Raw genomic sequence first — 20,691 nt, forward strand, 5'->3', positions numbered from 1 at the left:
GTGAAAAATAACCAGACTTATTTAAATTATTTGACCCTCCCCCAGATACTATTCATACTCTCAATTATCAACTTGTGATGTTCTGATATCACCATGTGTTGTTTCACGATATATCGTTCCGTTTATAGTAATATGATATAATATATAGTTTATAGTAATACCTGTAGCTAAACTTCCTCATGTCAGTTGATGGCAGTCTCTTGCACAACAATGCTACGTGTATGGTTTACACAAGGTGTGCTAATTGTGTTAATACCAAAATGTTGCATATTTAGTGAGATAAATAAATGACTCCATGAGTCATGAATGAATATGACTTGTGTAGTTTTTGCTTGTTCTTTCTGCTCATATGGGTAAGTCCAAAAACAGGTATTTTAGATTATGTGGATTTTCCATATTGGCTGCAGTTGTTGTCTGTTAATCCTGTAATTGACTGGCATCCTGATCTGATCTGAGTTTCAATTACTAAAGTTCAGATACAATTAATCACAATTACTCATCCTGAAATAAATAACCTAATAAAAGGTGACCTTCCTCTTGTGTTAGCTTCCTGTTAGCATTTCTGATGATAACAGGTCCTAAATCAGCTGTAAAATACACTAAAAACTAATATCTATCATCTAATTTCCTTCCTATCTATTGGTTACCTTGTTAGGCTTCCTAATGAATATTTTAAAGCTTTGTATGAAACATATTTTAATAATTGTTATTTAAATATGTGTAGAACTGTACATAGAACTGTAACATGGTTCCTCAGTTTAGCGTTGAATTCTAATTGATATTTTTTATGGAACTAGTGTAGTGTTAGTAGGAAGTATGTATTACTATAGAAAAGTGGGAGGTTCAGTAGCATTTTCATGGATGGCCAAATGAGGTTGTGTTTGAAGGCGGGACCTCAGGGACATTTAGGTTTGTTGTGAAATGTGTAGAGTGATTATTGTGTTTTCATATATTTAAATAAATACAATCGGGAAAAAGCAACGCACCAGCATGAAGTTATGTCTGGAGAAACCTTTTGAGACACACATTTATATGGGAGCTTTAATTTCTAATTCAGAATAAAATTTAAATCCTCTTTAAACTGACCTTGTAAACACTTAATTTCTAATGCAAATTTAATTCTGAATTACACACACACACACTCACACACAGCGGATCGCTGCTCTGTTCCAACATTAGGAGGTGGGGGTGGGCTCTCCAGCGATTGGCTCTGGCACACACGTGAATCCTGTGGCTCCGCTATGGTGGCAGTGGACAATTTTATGAAATAATTAATTTATGGTATTATTGCAGTCCAAACAAATTTGACATTGTACACCTTTGAACCATGCGGCAATTCCAATTACAAAGTCTATTATCTAAACTCAATTACAATTTAATTATGATTACAACAACAACAGATTTTTTAAAATACAAGTATAATTATGCCTCAATTGTAATTTATTATCAATTACCCAATTACAATTATAATTGACCCCATCCCTGGATCTGGGTGTACCCTACTCTGAGGATAAGTCAACCAGGCTAGATTCCGATATAGATCTTTGCTTTTAGAAATGTTCTGTTTTTTTTTTTTTACCTACTCTGTAGAGATACTTGATTTCTGAAGTTATTTCATATTTTAGAGCAATTTCCCACTTGGATAAATAGTCAAGAGTCTAAATGTATCTCTGTTTAATTTCAAGTTCAAGTGTTGGCTAAATGTTTTTTTAGAGATTCAAGTATTCAGTTCAACAGTCACTAGATATTGCTATAAGCCAGACAATCACATTTTTTACCTGTAGGGGGTTGTGGTACCTTGAGAAAAGGCAGATATTAGTGTAGTTTGAAAGTGTATTATGCTGTTTTAGTTAAAGCAGCTCTACATGACTTTACTAGTTCTCATCAGAGAGGCTTTTTTAGATCATCTGGATAAACTGGAGATGCCTCTTTTCCAGTTTGTGAAAATAAGTGTTTAAAATAACGTATGTTTCAGTAGAACCATGTCACACACAGGCCTTAGTCTTGTGATTCCAGCTACACACTTCTCCTCAATCAAACCCCCATGGTGACTGTAGACCACTTGCATTAGAACAAGGTCAATCAATGTATTCCATTGTGATGTGCAAGTTCACCACCAGGCAGCCCACATTAAAGCTGTGTTGTACCGTGTGCCTTTGTCACTGCCTAGTTAGAGATCAGACAACTTTAATTTGGCGCTCTGAGCTGAGCTTTGTGTTCCAGCCAAGAAGGCGAAAAGAGACAGTGGCCAAAAAAAAAGAGCAAAAGAGACCGATTTAGAGCAGGAGCATGTGAAACACATTATCACATTTAATGTCAAGCTTGCCATTTCAGAAACCTTTCAAACTATTCAAATTGAAATGTTCATTTGGTCCGTCATGTATTATCTCAGTTTTAAATTGATAAAGCTGAGTAAATAATCAGAATAAAAATCTGAAAAAATGTTATTAATCCCCGAGGGGTAATTAGAAAGGCAAAGAGCGGCATATTAAAAGAACAATAATACACACATGCAGAAAAGAATAATAAATAAATACAGGCAATTTAAAGGCCCTTTTAAAATATGCACTATCCTTTCTAAATGTTTAGATTTTTTAGGGTTTTTTTTGTGTGTGTGGGGGTTGCATTTAGGTTAACAAATGGTTGCCTCTTCTTGAAGGGTTGATGCACTAAAAGTTTTGAGGAGACCATGTTTTGTGCTTTCGACATTACATTAATTTACAGTCATCGTGTCATTCATTTTCATACCAAAAATCACAGCAATGTTGATGTGGTAGAAGATTTAAAACAAGCCCGTGTTTCTATAGTTTTTATCAGTCGATGAAACTACATTTTAATAAGATTTTATTGATATGGTGACATTACAACATTTTAACAGTTAAAACAGTCAGTCAGTCTACTTTTTGTTACCCATTAACACAATTGTGTTTGTACATCTGTGGGTTGTGGCCCAAAAAATTGTGGTACTGTCAGCCCCAACTTAAAGTTGCAGTATTATGCTAGTTTTCACCCATCTCCATTTGTCATCCATCTCCAAGAACTCCAACAACATAGTATTTGAGGTTTACTGTATTTTCCCCAAACTCTGTTTTCCAGAGTTTTAGCCCTCTGAAAAGTGACTTTCTGAGCAGTTCTAAAAACACGCTGCTTTGGAGCCTGCTTATGCATATTCATGAGTAGGCGTGTCTGTAGACGCGGACTTCATGCCTCGCTCTTGTGAGGGAGATCAGCGATCACCAAAGCGATATTCTTTTGCTATCCACACATGGTTGTTATTGTTTTCAACCAAAAAAACGCATATTACAGTAAAACACATGGCTATTTAAGCGGCTATTGTGATTGTGAGTCAGACAAACACTGTTTCATTATGTGTATGCAATGAAACAGTGCTGGAGCAGGTATCAGCTGTTTTCAGAATCACTCACCAGAGCTGCTACATTGCTTTCTTCTCCTCCTCTCCCCTTCTAACCACATGAATATTCAATTTAAAAGGGACATATCATGCTAAATCCACTTTTTTAGCCCTTAAATGCATTTTGTTGTATATTTAGAGTGCTTAGAAGTACAGAAAAAATCAAATTAGTCTCTTCAGGTGCTCCGTAGATATCTTTATATTCTGTTTTGCTCATATTTTTCTATCTGTTTCGATTTTTCTATTCTCTATTACGTTTTTTGAACTATTACATCACAGTATTTGCAGCGGAACTGCCAAATTAGTACATCAACTCCAGGTCCAACACTTTGAGCAATCCGCCATTTTCATTTCACGCTTTTATTTTGTAGTCCAAGCTCAAGGATGCCGAAGTTACGAGAGGATAAGTCAAAATGTTCGGTTGTTGGATGTAGTAACCCACACGCTTCATTACAACGTCTCCTAGCATCAGGACCTTTTCAAAGTGCCTGGTTGAGTTTTATTTTTCATGGAAATGTACCCACATCTGTGGGTAAAGTCATTTTTGTGTGCGCGAAGCACTTCAAGGATGACTGCTTCTGCAACCTCCGCCAGTATAAAGAAGGATTTGCCGAAAGACTTTGTATGATTGATGGTTCAATTCCTTCTATCTTTGGAGACGACGAACAGAGCACTTCGGTAAGCTGTAAATAACGCTAAAAAGTGTGATGATAATCCGTCCCTGTCATTGTTTTGTTAGCATTAGCAGTTGCACCGTCTTCAGACTTCATATGTTAGCGCTGTGTGCTCGTTTTAGATCCTTGATGATATGGCCTACGTGATTTAATTTAAGTATAAAGTTTTCATTAGTCATTTCATTTTGCCATTTTTGTCTTTGAAAAGACTGTATTAAAATGCATTTCGTGACGTTAGCTTGGCGCTAGCGTTAGCTCGGTGCTTGTGTTAGCTCACTTGTTAGGGTTCTGCAGGTTCATCATCTTCATTTTCATCTCGCTCCGCTGGGTCCGACTCTGGCTGGAACATGTAAGGCTGGATGGACAAGTATTCCGTTGTTGACATTTTGTAAATAACCTCTGAATAAAAAGTTTATGCGCCGCTACATAGCCGTATCTCTTCTATCAAACTACAAAAATGGCCGAGCAGGGTGGAGTTGAACCGAGTGTCACCTGAAGAGGGGGCGGGGTATGGAGTTTCTCATTTGCATTTAAAGAGACCGCACCAAAACGAGTTGCTCTCAGAAGCACATCAGAAAAGGGGTAGAAAAGGGGTCTGTGGAGCTATAATAATGAGGAATTCAGACCCAAGCATTGCAGTTCCGCTTAATATAGACCACAACTGTATGATTTATATATAAAAAGGAAGGATTTAAAACCATGATATGTGTCCTTTAAGGTGACAATCATTTGTTTTGTCCAACTGCTGCATCGCATTGGGTTGCAAACGCGTCAGATCAAGTCAAAGGCGATACAAGGAGATATAACTGGTACTAAAAATGGAACTGCTCCGGAGAAGGATTTTCCGCCCGCTGACATTAGCAAGCAGAAAATCCAACTCTCTCGTTTGGAGCTGACTTTTTACAAAATGTGGAATAACAAGGGAGGAAACATAACTTTTTCAACTTTGGCCCTCTGAATGAGGCTAAAGGGATGTATATCACTGTAGCAAAACTATTATAAAGTGATTTTTTTTCCTTAATATTGCCCCTTTAAGCCTAGTTAGGGTTCGGGTCTACTTAACCACCATTGTCTGTCTGTTATATCTATAGATTTTAAAAAAAAGTCCTTCAAGGATTTTTAAGCCTTCTCTTTTTACATGTATGAGACACTCTAAAGAGAAAGTTGCCAACATTTTTAAAAGGTAGAATTTAACTGTTGGAGAATGTGTTTTTTACCCCTAAAGTGCAAATGACTGCTGAGCTTGCGAGAAACCTAAATCAATAAATACGATTTGCTCCCTGCCTCTACACACATGTAGCGTATCATTGTTGTAATTGTGTAATTTAACTTGTATTATATGTCCTTATGTGCGTATTATACTGCAATAATCTACACTTAGTATTATTAGATTGGGTTTGTGCTTTGGAACACATCGATTTCTATTCCTCTGCTAATACTTGAGTTTCACGATCTATTCTCCACGCTCTCAGTTTTTGTTCTAAAGATACATTAGAGTAGGATAGTCATAACACAAGGTTCTACAATTGGGGTATGAGCTGTGTCTTTAGGCTTTCTTTGAATATAATGATTTCCAAGGTTAATTTTAGAGGCTTTCTATATACTCTTGGCAGGACCTGATTAAACTTCTAACCTGCAAGTACTTAAGGAAATACTTCTTCTGCACATTATACCTACATTACATTTTATGCCTTCAAATGACATCACATTATCAGAGTTAGATGAATTTAGGTCTGTAGCTTTCAATCCTTAATATTACAATAAACAATTAGTAATATTGAAAATACTAACAAGAGCACTTAGTGAGTGCAAACCTAGCGCAAGTGCCAAAAATAGTGTTTGCGAGATATTGGTAGTTATCCGGATCAGTGATCCTGATCTTGGTAACATGATCATTCACCCTTTAAAGGCTTGGAAGAAATCTTTCCCCATTAATAACAATGTAGTAGGTCCAAATGTATGTTAGCCCCATTTTGTTTTATTTTGAATTGTGCTGTAATACATTAAGATCTGATCTGGATTAAACTCGGTGTGGTAATTGAGAAACCAACCCAACATAACTGAAATTTCATCAAGTTCTTTGAATTACAAACCGAGAAATGAATTTTTTAAATTTCACCAATGATGAGTTAGGAATTTTTTATATTTTAGAAACTGATCCGGAATCAGTATATTGATCCAGATTCCTTCCAAAATTTAACGGAATCTTCCATAGTGTAAGATTGTCATAATCCTTTGAGTACATAAACCTTTCGTCATAAACCTGCTAGCAGACAAAACAAATAAATAATTGCAATCACAAATAAATAATACAAAAATATTGATAAATAACCTTCTTGGCAGAGGTAAAATGAACATTGTTAAACCAAGTCACCCAACAGTAAACTTTCTACGCCAATGCATCCAGAGGTTAACAAATACTCCAAAAATAATAGCCTTGTTAGATCTCGGAAGCTAAGCAGGTCTGGGCCTGGTTAGTAGTTGGATGGGAGACCACTGAGAATTCCAGTTGCCACAGAGGGGGACAGTCGCTTCAGTGGTATCTGTCATTGTGTCCTTGGGCAAGGCACTTCAGCCACATTGCCTAGTATGAATGTAGTGTGTGAGTGAGTGTTGGTGGTGGTCGAAGGGGCCAATGGCGCAGTATGGCAGCCTCGCTTCTGTCAGCCTGGCCCAGGGCAGCTGTGGCTACAATAGTAGCTTACCACCACTAAGTGCGGAGTGAAAGAATAATCCCTTGATTCTGTCCAGCGCTTTGACTTATTATTATTTACTAAAAATCTCTTGTCATAGCTGATGCAAGGAGTGATTTCACACGTTCTCTGCTCCCCTACAATGACTGGTGGTGAATTCCTCTTCAGGCGGCTGAGTTGGCATGGCTTTCTTGGCTGTGGTTTCTTTTCATGCCTGGTTTTTCAGGCACTTTCCCACCTAAAGCGTTACAACAGATTTGTGGCCCTGCTAGACCTGGATATTGACTCATAGCATTAGGTTCCACTAGCCTATTAGATGCAAAGGCATGCCTGATTGAACCAACCTGTCATTGTGGAGACTCACTACAGAGAACTGATGGGCCCATACAGAATAGGCAGTGTGAGGCTGTGTCCCATCGCTGCACAGTTCTCATTTCTTTTTTTCAGAGTCAGTGACATGCCATATTCTATCACCATATTAATATGCAGATTAATGACAAACTCATGGTGCGCTAACTTATGCCTGTCCCATCTCAGTCATATCTAATTTAGTCTTTGTTCCACGTATGACATCCTAATTCATTCAGTTCTGGTGGAACAAATCTGGATAAAATGCTGCAGTACAATGGATGTGCCTCAACGTAGATGAAAATGATAATTACAAATCGACTCTGATATCTGATAGAGTGCCATATTTAATTATATGTGCTATATTACATTTGCTTTAATAATAACTTACTGATTAAGTGCCCACATGCATCATGGGTTGTATCTTTTAGTCAGATGTAATGCTTGAACCTCTCAGAAGTAATCCGAACACATTGGAATTGCAACTTAGGATAGAGTTTTACTTCCTGTCACTTCGAAAATAAACTTAGTTTTCATTCTTTCCACTTAAAGAACAAAGTTCTCCATTCTTAGGAATAGTCTATAGAACTAGGGATGCACTGAGACCACTTTTTCCAAACCGATACGATACCCATACTATATCTGTGTACTTGACGATCCTGAGTACCTCTATCACCACGGACACACAAGAGATACCAATGAATTGGATGACATGTTTTATTTTCTTCTGTGTTACAACAAATGTTTAGTTGGATAAATAAATGTTTTAAAAATGACTATGAAATTGACATTTCACATGAAAAAGAAACATTTCCTGTGGAACTCCTTCAGTTTCTACTTTTGAATCAAACAAAACAAACTGTTTGGCAGTGTCTCCAGCTTTAACATGAACGAAACACCAATGAAACATTTGTGTTGTGTCCACATTTGAATCACACAAAACATCACTCCAACTAGTTGGCACTGTCTCCCCCTCTGGTGGCCAATCCACAAAAATACAAACGAAATGATAGGCCACCTTTTCAAGCAATTGCATGCAATAGGTTCTTGGTAACAGTGAACTCTACAGAGTACTGGTGCATCCTATGTAGAACATGCTGTCACTTTGGTGTTTTTCTCTTGGTTTTCCTCTGTCCATCCATCTGTTTCTTCTCAGCTGCTCATTAGGTATATGGTTCAATTCTGATTTGATGAAGAATCCCATAGGATGAATGAATCTTTTTATAATTATCGTTCATACTTCACGTGTGTCAGATATGTCTCTTTCCCTACAGCCTCACATCGAACCTCCCTCATTAAGATTTCAGGTCACATCAACAGCTGCCATGGTTTACAACTCAATCACTCAACCTCTTCAGTCAGAAAAACCATCTGTGGGAGCCGTTTTGATTATGAAGTCATCCAATTCACACGATTATGACTCTCAGACAGTTATGTGAAAAACACAAAGCTTAGTCATGCTTTTTTATTGCAGGGATCTGATACTGATGCAAAATACTCAAGCTGCCAGGATAGCAGCATTTTCTCACTCTGTCAGGCAGTGTTGCTTTATACCTTCCCCACTGTTTACTGGTTCACAGCACCAAAGCATATTCTCACTTTGTTGCCATTACAGGCTCCACTGAGTCCCTGAACACAGTTATGATTGTAGCGCCACCTCAGAATGCCACCGTTGTGCTTGGCCATCCCACCGTGATGGAGTGTATGGCACATGGCCAGCCCAAACCCCTGGTGTCATGGAGCAGACAAGGTAATGTAAGAACTCTTTTTCTCCCTTGTTGCTGCTCCACCTTTTTGTTTGTCAATTTCATCTGTCAGACTTTCATTCTTTCCTGTCTCCACTTACAAAGAACAAACATCTCTGTGCCAGACAAACGGATGAACATTTCCTGTAGCTGTAAAGTCATTTTTTTTTTCCACCGATATACAAAGTTGTCTGCACTTCTCCTGAATGCTGTAATGCTCTCTGAGCCAAAGCAGTACACAAGATTAGGTGTCACAATAAATCATTCACAGAGCTTTGACATATAAAGTAATGTGCACAGCCATGCACACTGTAATTCCTCCCTCAGGCTTTGATTTTCCAAACTGGAGGCATTTTTACATCTCTTGTTTCTTGAGTTTTTAGCCACTATTACTGTTTAACTGTTGCTGTCTTGTTTAATGTTGTATTCTAAGTGGTTGAGTTTCATTTGCAAATAAAGCTTTGTATGAACAGAAGTCCAAATCCTACAAAATGGTGGACAAACTACGCAGGGGTCTATATAGTGAATAGTAAATGGTTTGGCCAATGCAGACTCTGTGAACCCAAACTGGAATGTCACAGGGCCACCTGTTGGTGGGTCTCTGTAATTACAGGTTGATTCTGATTCTTTTACTCTGTTGGATGGTTTCTTGGACAACAGAAAGCCCAGGAAATTGATCTGATAACTTGCTCTTGTCCACTGTTCAATGCCTTCTTCTTTCTTTCACACATCTGTGTAATCATTGACACTGACCAAAATCCTTTGATTAGATGGGAAGCCTATTTCCACCGATGTGGTTGTCCTCGCAACCAACCTGGTGATTAGAGACACCAGGCGTCATCATGCTGGTGTCTATGTCTGCCGGGCCAACAAACCCAAAACCAGAGAGTTTGTGACTGCTGCGGCTGAGCTGCATGTGCCTGGTAAGTCTGCTGTTTGAATTCACCACAAGGGTCCCAATGCAGATAAATGTTGAATGGTTCGTTTGATTTTTCCATTTTGGATGCTCAAAAATATGACTTGTCTGACTCATCATCTTCTTATGTGAAATATGTAATATGCGAGGCCATATTCTGGAACAATATGCCATGTGTTTGTGATCTCCTACAAAGATGTTGACACCGATTTTGAAGTTACACTACACCTTTGAAATACACATCTGTAACTAATGTGTCAGAGTATGGTTAAAAAAGCAAACAGACACACATTGGTGACATTAATATAGTTAGTATGGGGTATCAGGTAATATTGTTATAACAACAATATGAATCTTAACTGAATAAATACATTTGTCTTTTGACTGCCTAACACTTGTTGAGCGCTGGATATAGGCACCATCAAATCCCTATGACTCAGAAGATAAATGAAGGATGGATTCATCTTTTTAATATCAAGTAAAATTCCAAAAAAAAAAAAAAGACTTTTATGGGCCTTTAGCGTGTATATGTTGTTAATTAAAGCCATTGTGATAACTATTTGATGAGAAAATGCTAACATTCAGAAACCGAACACGTGTTGCGTATTTCCCTCTAATGAGAATATAGATTCTACAAAGCTTTAAATTCCTCAGCTGTTTGAATGTGACCTGAAGAATTCCTATTGTGTGTGAAGTCACACCTTCAGACCTTATGTCATAATTCTTGGATACATTTGTGTGTGGTAAATGTAGGATGTAGGTGTTTTTTTTGAAAAACATGAAATTAACCACATTTGTTCTGTTTAGGCACAGCTGCTGCTGCTTGTAAAACAGCTTATGGATTTTAAACCATGTTAGATCTCATTTAACTCACTCTCAACAGAAATTTTGGTAACAATTTACTTGGAAGTTTTATACATAAAGGTTGACATTACGCTGTCATTATTATGACATGATACCCTAACACCTAACCCTTCCTTACCCAAACCCCTACATTTTTGTTACCCTAACCCCTAACCTTAACCCAAATCCTACCTAACCCCACTAGATCCCTCCACCTAACCCAAAACATACCGACATAGCTTCAAAGGTGTCATAATTTAGCAAATGACACTTAATGACAGCTTAATGACATCCTTCATAACTTCCTATTCATGCTAATGACTGATAACAACAGCATAATGTCAGCGTTATGTAAAAAACTCCAAATAAAGTGTTACCAAATTTTTATTTTTTAGCAACAAACTTTTTGAGTCTTACATTGTAAAGGAGTCACTTATTCCTCTCTAAATTTTCCAGCCCCTCCTATGATCCTTCAACCCCCAGAGACAATGTCTTTGTCCCGGGGCAACACAGCCAGGTTTCTGTGTAACAGCTCAGGGGAGCCCGCCCCAGTGCTGCACTGGCTGAAAAACGGCCAGCCCATCAGGTCCCACCGACGGGTGAAGAGCCAAAACCCTGGAGTCCTGCTCATAAACCAGCTGGCTCAGGAGGACGCAGGCTACTACCAGTGCATAGCAGATAACGGCCTGGGCACGGCCTGTGCCACTGCCAGGCTGACGGTCATTGTGAAGGACGGTCTGCCCAGCCCTCCTCGTCACCTATCAGCTGTTCCCTACTCCAGCACTACAGCCCTCCTCACCTGGGAGAAGCCCGAGTTCAACGCCGAACAAATCATTGGTTACTCTGTTCACTGCCAACGCGCTGCAGGTGATTGTGCTTCAGTTTGTGTGCACATTTTCTAGGGTTGGGGTCAATTATAATTGTAATTGATGTAATCAATTACATAATTATGAATTGAATTGAAAGTGAAATTGAAAGCCTTTATTGTCATTATACACAGAACTATAAGATTTAAAAAGCAGCTCCATTAAAGTTCCCACATAACAATCTAAAAGATTACAAATAAAATACAATACAATACAATGAAAACATTAGTGGCATTATTATAATTGCAATTATAATTTAAAAATCTGTTGCTGTCGCAATCGTAATTAAATTGTAATTGAGTTCAGATAATTGACTTTGAAATCGTAATTGCCCTGAAAATTTTATTACAAATGTTATAAATTATAATTTAACGCAAAACTGGAGAACCATGTTACAACTCTATCTACAGTTCTACACATATGAAGTAAAAAAATATTCAAATGTTTAATATCAAGCTTTCCCACATTTAAAAAGTATTAAAACCTATATTTTCATTGATTAGGTAGCCTATTTCCAATAGATAGGAAAGGAATTAGATGATAGATATTTGTTTTTAGTGCATTTTACAGCTGATTTAGGTCTTTAGGTAATTGTAATTGACTGAGAATAAAAAAATAACTAATTTAATTGTAAATCGAAAAAATTCTGGTAACTGTATTCTATTCCAATGAAGTTCTTAATTACTAAAGTTCAATTACAATTAATCACAATTACTAAACCTTTAATAAATAAGCCAGTAAAGCGTAATTTTCCTCTTGCGTTAGCTTTCTGTTTGCATCTCTTATGATAACGGATCAGTTTAACCCATGTCTTAAATCAGCTGAAAAATACACTAAAACATATGATCCATCATCCACTTTGTTTCTCATCTCTTGGTTACCTTGTTAGGTTTCCTTATCAATTAAAATATTGGTATTGATATTTTTGGTGTGGGCGTCTGAGCCTGTTTTCTATCAATTTTTTAAATATATATTTTTAAAGAGAACTGACAGGTAGTGGTAAAAGTTGATCTGAAACATAATGATTAACTACATACAGTAGAACTGTAACATGTTTCCTTAGGTTTATCAAACTTCCACGCCAATTACAATTACAAAGTCAATTATATGAACTCAATTACAATTCAATTATGGTTATAGCAGCAACGTTTATTTCCAATTACAAGTACGATTATAATTACATCATAATTGTGATTAATGATCAATTACACGATTACAGTTCTAATAATTTACACTGGTTAATAGATTTATTATCTTTTTATTTTACAAAAAAAAGGACCAACTTTTCAAATGTTCCTCTACCTAGGCTCGGATAATGAAGAGTATCAGTTTGCTATGAACAACGACACTACTGAATATGTGGTGCGAGAGCTTCTCCCCCACACTGCCTACACATTCCTCGTAGTGGCTTACTCACCTATGGGAGCCAGCAGCCCATCCCTGCCTGTCACTGTCGAGATGCTGGAGGACGGTGAGTAACAACACAGGTAAAATAAGGTCTTTATAGAGACCATAAATCAGGGATGTCTCACTAATTTTAATTCAGGGGCCAAATACGCATAAGTTTGATCTTAAGTGGGCCGCAGAGGTTGGGAATCAAACAATTTCAACGTTAGTGCTACTTTGCGTTTGTATAAATGATATAAGAGTAGGTAGTATATAAGGCACTGACGATACCCAAGTAATATGTAACAGGTAGTGAATATATTTATTATTTATTTTGAGGGAATTTTTGTCAAATAATTTAGGAGTTTAGCAGGAGTTTGGAAAAATTAGGTTTCTTTCAACAATTTGAGAGTAAAAATGACTTCCATCATGTTATAGCATTGGAAACACATATTGTAGTGTCATTGAATTTGTGCCAAATTTAATGAAACTCCATTTTTGCATAATTGTAAAGTTCTACATCCAAATAAATCTGTTGAAATGTTATTTTTTTTTTTTTTTTTTTAAGTGTATTATTTTTTCATGGATGCCAATATTTATGTTTGGATATAATACAGTGATACAGTACTCCTAATTTCTGCTTAATTTGACTAAATTATTATTGTGAAAAGTTTAAATTTTTTCAATATTGCCCAAATATCCAAGCTTAAGTTCCAGTTGAAATTTCCTAGAAATGTTATGCCCTTTTGCAACCCTACTGAGATAATCCCAGCTAATTTATTTGGTAATTCACACCGTTTTCTCAGTCATTTTTACTTTCCCTCTCGGGCCGATTTGGATGTTTTAAAGAGCTGGATTTGAGTTTAACACGTGCTGTAAATCATCCACTCAGAAAATAGGCAATGGAAAGCTTTGGTGGTAGCTCACTAAACACTTTGTCATTTCAATTAGGACAAAAACTTTTACTAATTACTTCTAAGAATTGCTACAGTTATGGACCAGCTTCTGATAAGTTATTTTAGAATGTCTTACAACCTAAGAAATCCAGACAGATCTCTACATTTTCCACACTGCGTTGCTGTCTAGGAACTGTGCACTCCTATAAGGGGAGACCTTGAATCATCAGACACCTCTGTATATGCTTTGTTTCCTCCCACAGTGCCGAGTGCTCCTCCTCATCTGTCCATAGCCAGCACGTCTCCCACAGACATCAGACTAATGTGGCATCCTTTGTCAACGCTGCAGAGTCGAGGAGCTGTTACCCGCTATCGCATTGAATACAGCTCTCAGGAGCAAGGTTAGCAACGCCTACATGGCAGTGCACGCAGGGTTTGTTTTAAAACACAAATGATTTCCTGAATATTTGACTTTTTTTAACCAATCATGGCACCATTGAATGCATTTATTTTATTGAAAAGTGATAGTCTTATCACATTCCAGCTCTTAAGTTGAAAAACTGGCTTCAGCCAAAATATGTATCAATAATCCTCCAGCAACATAATTTACCATTAACATAATTTACTCAATTAGAAGGAATGCACACAGTATGTAGCAGTATTTCTCAAATGGGGGTACGCGATGGCACTACAGAGAGAGAGAGATTGGAAAATTAACAAATAGTGTATTCCACCCCAATTGTGAGATGACCGTAAATGATAAAAACTATAGAAATATATCTATTCAGGAGACACTAAACCAGTGTTTTTTTGCCATGGGGTCCCCTGGAGTGTAAATGGGGTAGATTTTTGAATATTTAAAATTTTCATTTTTTCATTTTTTATTAAAACAACACGCAATCTTAAACAACTGTATTTCTGTACTTTCACTGTGTTGAATATAAATCTAGTTAAACTAAAATGCAGTAAAAAAAATAAATATTTGTTTTAGTTGTGAGGTAGTTTTAGAGGGAGGAGCTTACATTCTTATATAGGGAAGGAGGAGCCAGGGTTGTCAGGAGGAGGAGTCTCCGCGAGGTGACATCAAGTAGCGAGAAAAATCCAACTCGCCCGTTAGGAGCTGACTTTTTACAAAATATGGAATAACAAGGGAGGGAGGAAAATCTGAATGAGGCTAAAGGAATGTATATTACTGTCGCAAAAACATTATAAAGTGATTTTTTTTCATAATACTGCCCTTTTAAACAAACAACTATTTTACATTTGAATAATATAAAAATAAATAATTGAGAATAGTCTGAAAAATAACCTTAATAAATCCAATAAAATCAATATATTATATTGGAGATTTTTCATATGCAGGCCAATATAATCAGATACACAATTTTGCTTTGCTGATATTGGACCGATATTCAATGTTTACCATTGCACCAGCAAGCCATGAGTTAAAACAACAACTCATGGACAGTCTTGGGTATCATCTAAAACAATCAATTTAGGTATGTCAAACAAGTTAAAATATACTGTAGTTTCAATTTAACATGTACATTCATGTACCTTTTAAATTAATATATATTTATTTCATTTTGGAAACAACACCTCCATGTTACCCCTGTGTTTAAGAAGCCGCCAAAGTTTTAAAATGTGATAATCGACATAGGAATGATTGCTCATGGGAATTATGAAGAAATGAAAAATGACGATAATCTGAAAAAAGTGACTGTGTGTGCGTGCGTGTGTGTTTTCACAGTGAACAATGTTTTCTCAGTGGAGGTTGGGGGAAATGAGACACAGTTCACTCTGAAGGAGCTACAGCCCAACCACGTGTACAGACTGAGAATAGCAGCTGGGACTGGTGTTGGCTTTGGGGTTCCCTCTAAGTGGGCTCAGCACCACACGTTAGCCCACTACAACCACAGCGACCACAGCATGGGTAAAGAACACTTCCACATACCTTATCTCTCATGTGACAAGGAATTCATTTCAAGGAAGAAACTGTCAAACTATTTAATTGGTTATTTAATGTTTGTGTATTTGTATTTATGGCCTTAGTAATGGAAACAGAAAAACTAAAATTCTTGTGAATCTTGTGATTAATAGAGGTATTCGAAAAACCCAAATTGACAAGTGACAAAGGAAAAGTGCATTGCAGTTCATGGGGTCAGACTGTGGAACAATCTAAAGACATCAAATTATCAAGAGCACTTAATATGTTGAAGAAGAATGTGAAATGTATTATGCTACATATGTGTAGAACTGTACACAGAACTGTAACATGGTTCCAACGTTTTGCGTTAAATTACAATTGACAAGTTTTATAGAATGTTCATGTCAACTTCAATTACAAAGTCAACTATCTAAACTCCATTACAATTTCATTACGATACCGATGGCAACAGATTTTTAAAATTACAATTATAATTACACCATAATTGTAATTAATGATCAATTACGTGATTACAATTATAATTTAGTTTTACTTCTTTTTGCTCCTTTTTATTGTCTTGAATGAAATAAACTAAAAAGTTATTAAAAAGAATATGAACAATCCTGAATGCTGAATACTGAAACTGTAAAAAATATTTTATTTTTTTCCAGTGATCTTTGCTCCCACTGAGCTCAAAGTTCGAGCTAGAGAGAACATGCTCAACGTGACATGGCAGCCTTCTCCTAATCACACCCTGGTTTCTGGGTACAAGCTGTCCTGCCGAGAGATGGAGGCGGACGAACCAACGGGCAAGCAAAGAGCAGCACAGACTCACACCATCAGGCTCCGGAAGAAGGCGAAATATCATGTCCTCACAGGACTGTGTGAGTTATTGTTTTATTAGTAATGATTTTGACAAATAAGCTATCAAAGCATTCTGAACGTTCCACAGATTTATCCCATCGCTTTTATAATTTGTAACTATTAATGTTGTAACATTTTTTCTTTCCAATTAATTTCTATTGGAAATTTCAAGCCCTTCATCCCCAGCCATTCTTCAACCGATATTGACCATTTAACCTTTAACACCTTCGTTCAGCTGCTACTTTCACCCATTTCATCCTTTTTAAATCATTTTAACAATTTCAACCCATTTCAACTTTTTTCAATCTCATTGAAACACTAGGTTAATGCAAATGCTAGGTTAGTGCTAATGCTAGATTCATGCTATTGCTAGGTTAGTGTTAACGCTATTGCTAGGCTAATGCTAAGGTTAGGTTGATGCTCATGCTAGATTAGTGCTAACGTTAGGCTAATGCTAATGCTCGGTTAATACTAATGCTAGGTGTCGGTGCCCAATTGTTTCACGAGCCTGATCGTCTTGGATACATTCAAGGTGTGCACGAAACGCGTCTACATTCGGTCGGCCGATTTTACAGCAGTTAGTGTATTATTTAAAAGGTTGAAACCCTGCTATTTAAAAAGAATTAGAAATTTATGTTTTGAGTGAATTCTGATTTATTTTAGTTTTTATCTTATTTTCTGTTTGATTTTTGATTGTCAGTGTTGTGTATTGTGCTTTTATCCATTTATATTTTTTATGTTTTTTTAATTAACAATTAAAAACACAACAAAACAGTCACATATTTAACTGTGTAAAGAAGAAAGAAAAGATCAAGCCCGCGATAGGAATGGGCACTGACACTAGGCTAGTGCTAATGCTAGGTTAATGATATTGCTAGGTTTTGCTAATGCTAGCTAAGGCTAACCAATGATAGTTCTATTGTTAATGCTATCTAATGCTAATGCTAGGTAATGCTAATGCTAATGCTAGCTAATGCTAATACAAAGCTAATACAGTGTGACGCTGGCCAGCACCTCCATCCTCACTTGCATTTTCTTCAGGAAATACAAATATTCTAGTTGTCTTTTTTATTGTGTACATTAGGGACTGGTTTTGAAGAAATAAATGGTGAAAAGTAGTTTTAAAAAATGTTTTTGGGAAGTGGATTTTAAAACTTTACAAAAGTAGAAAGCAAATGAAAAGCAAAAAAAAACCACTTTTTACAGATGAAAAGCATTACATGTAATATGGAAACTTTTGGTAGCTCAGAATGTACTAATTAAAGATGCTGGAAATTAAACTTATTATGAGATAAAGACATAGTGTAGGTCTTATAGATCATTAAATCCAAGATCATTTGCTTGAGAAAATATGTAAAAGGTTATAATTGCGCTCAAATGTTAGTTTTGATCCCAACTGTAAACAAGTAAAATTACTTCTTTCCATTTGTCTACCAGACTCCACATCACACAATGCAATGCAGGAAACTTTTCTGACAATGTCAATGAGAGTGAGTTTATGGTGGAGATCAAAACAAACATTTGAGCGACAATTTCAACCTTTGACATGTTTTTTTTAACGGTTGAATAAGTATCAATGAGGCCTACACTATGTATTCATGTGGTAAAAACTTTGCTTTGAAGTATTAAATCAAAAAGGAACTCATATTGCCTTTCAAAATCACGAGAAATGTATATATTTGCTTAGTTCAGAGGTGCATTTCTGAATTTTTTCTTTAGCTTATGAAGGGTATTTTCCACTAATACATTAATTCAAGGAAGAAAGAAACAAAACTCCACGGTTGCTTTGCACCCAAAACAAGCTATAAACTCCAGTTTTTGACAGCCATGTTGCTGCATGATGTATTTTAATGTAATCAAAGGGTTGGAATACTGATCAGAATGATAATGTATCTTTTCCTTTATTTAAGTATGCCAAGCCATGGCACAATCTAACCTAAGCTGCACCACATCCCTTCAGGAATTAAACCTTTCCTTACCCTGATTAAGAAAACAGAGTTAGAAGGTAAACGCCTGTAATGTGCACTGCTCTGCACCGTGAGTTAGCTGGGATTGGTTCCAGCGATCCTGATTAGGTAGAGGGTGAAATAATAAATGGCAGACACAATAGCAGAGCCTAAAGCCCTAACTGCTTTAGTAAATTGAATTTGTATTTTCTGTGTGTTTATGTTTGTGTCAGTCCATGACCGTCAGTATGAGGTGAGCATTTGGGCCTTCAACAAGCAAACAGAGGGAGCAGCTGCTGTATGGAAGGGAAGGACCGACAGGACCAGTGCGAAATGTAAGATTTCACCTTACATGTCTGTTCCAATCCACACATATTTTCCTGTTATTCATGCTCATGTGAACATGTACAGAACAAAATTACATCTTTACTCTTTTCCCCCATTAAAGCTGCAATCCGTAGTTTCTGAGAGAACTTCTCGATGTCCCGCCCTCAACAGCTCTACTTCCTCCTCTGTCTCTGCCAATCTACCAGAAGCTCCGCCTCTACGTTTGTGCACGCGCATTGCGAAACATAACAAAGTCGCATAACTACAAAAACTATACATTTATAGTTAGAGTGCCATAACTTTTGATCAAAACATGTTTATTACCTGTCCATGAGAAATGTCGCCAAATCCTTTTAAAAGCAGCGAGTCCCTCCACCTTTGAAAAGCAGCTTCGAGATAAATTCTGTTGCGGCCACGAAGACGTTTATCCACAAGTTTTGTACCCGGACTTTTCTTTTTTAATAGAAGCTTTATATGTTGGCAATCATGGAATGGGTAACTGGAGTTTCGTAGTGCTCCTCCATGACGCTATGCTGCTCAGCGATACCGGTTTGCTGTTGTGATGGTGTACTTTGATTGACAGTGGCCCACTCCAGGAAGTCAAAGCCTATTGGCTGGGCAAAGTCGGCGCTTTCCTGTATTTCTATAGGGGTCTATAGGATGAAGGCAGGACATATACATTAATGTATATAAATGACCACCGGCAGTAGACCATAGCAAAAGACTGGTTGGGTATTTTTTCGCATTTCAAAAGAATGATACATAAACTCTGGATATCAGCTTTAAGCCCATAGCCGTACTTTCCAGCTAATTCAAATTAAATTACTGTAATTTCCGGACTATAAATCGCACCACTATATTGGCCACATTCCAATGATTTAGCCATTTTCCAAGAAAAATCCAGACAAAGGCTTTAACTGAGATTTCCGTTTATTCTGATGAGTTTCCATCTCCACATGAACTCACCTCCTCACTGTCCCACGTTTAATTATCAGTCAATTTACAGCTTTTTATGGTCACCTTTTTACTGGAACCAGACTGATACAGCGCTCTGTCCGTTCTTCTTACCGTGAACTACCGCGGCGCGATCACGCCGAGTCCAGACTCTGAGTCAGAAAAAGGATGCGATCTCTTCTAAACAAACTAAACTGTTAAAATGTTTCTGTTAAAACCTTTCCTGTTTTCGTCTCCTAATCGTGGTTGGGGGACACAGGGGAGATCCGTACTCTCCAGGGCCGAAGGCAGCTTCTCCACCGGTGTTAAATCCCATAGACCTCACAAAGGTGGAACCGTGTAGAAAGAACAGACCGTTTTGGAGAGCTGTACTGTATTAACTAACTGCACTGTAAACCTCGCTACCGGTCCCGGTCGCCGTGTTGAACTCTACTCAGGACTAACAGGCACGCACACACACGTCTGCTCTGCAGACTCACGCACACACACATATGCATCGGCCGTGCGCATGCACTCACTCACGTTTACGCACTTAGCTGCCTGATCTAAAAAACATTGAAGCTAGACACATCTCACAACATTTCCATCTATTATAAACTGGCTGATTTTACTGACTGTATCCAGGCTGTTATCCGCTCTGTCTCCGTCTTTCTGTTCTAATTACATAAAAATTCTTCATCAGCCTCAGGTCCAGGGTGTGTGCGTGACAAAATGACTGATCAGAATGATTCAGTGGAGTGTGCTTTAATGTAAATGGTTTTATTTGTCCACCTTAACGGTAATTTCGTCGGTCTAATGTGACGGAGCTTATTTTTTCGGCAGCATGAAGGATGTAAAACAAAAAAAAAAAGTCACAAATTTTCCGCATCACGGGGTTCAAATAGTGGGAAAAAC

The 20,691-nt window shown here is 37.3% G+C and overlaps 1 protein-coding gene across 1 annotated transcript in view; it reads left to right on the forward strand.

Annotated features, from left to right (window-relative positions):
- The window catches only part of igdcc4 (immunoglobulin superfamily, DCC subclass, member 4), a 108,281-nt gene that overhangs the window by 70,552 nt on the left and 17,038 nt on the right, over window positions 1–20,691 (forward strand). The window contains exons 5-12 of the mRNA XM_028441345.1: window positions 8,743–8,877; window positions 9,643–9,795; window positions 11,088–11,498; window positions 12,804–12,968; window positions 14,043–14,180; window positions 15,530–15,712; window positions 16,378–16,590; window positions 18,750–18,851. Coding sequence (XP_028297146.1) covers window positions 8,743–8,877; window positions 9,643–9,795; window positions 11,088–11,498; window positions 12,804–12,968; window positions 14,043–14,180; window positions 15,530–15,712; window positions 16,378–16,590; window positions 18,750–18,851 — 1,500 coding nt within the window. The remainder of the gene's footprint in view (window positions 1–8,742; window positions 8,878–9,642; window positions 9,796–11,087; window positions 11,499–12,803; window positions 12,969–14,042; window positions 14,181–15,529; window positions 15,713–16,377; window positions 16,591–18,749; window positions 18,852–20,691) is intronic.

This window comes from Gouania willdenowi, chromosome 3 (genome assembly GCF_900634775.1).
Source record: "Gouania willdenowi chromosome 3, fGouWil2.1, whole genome shotgun sequence".
In the NCBI taxonomy this organism is placed as follows: Eukaryota; Metazoa; Chordata; class Actinopteri; order Blenniiformes; family Gobiesocidae; genus Gouania; species Gouania willdenowi.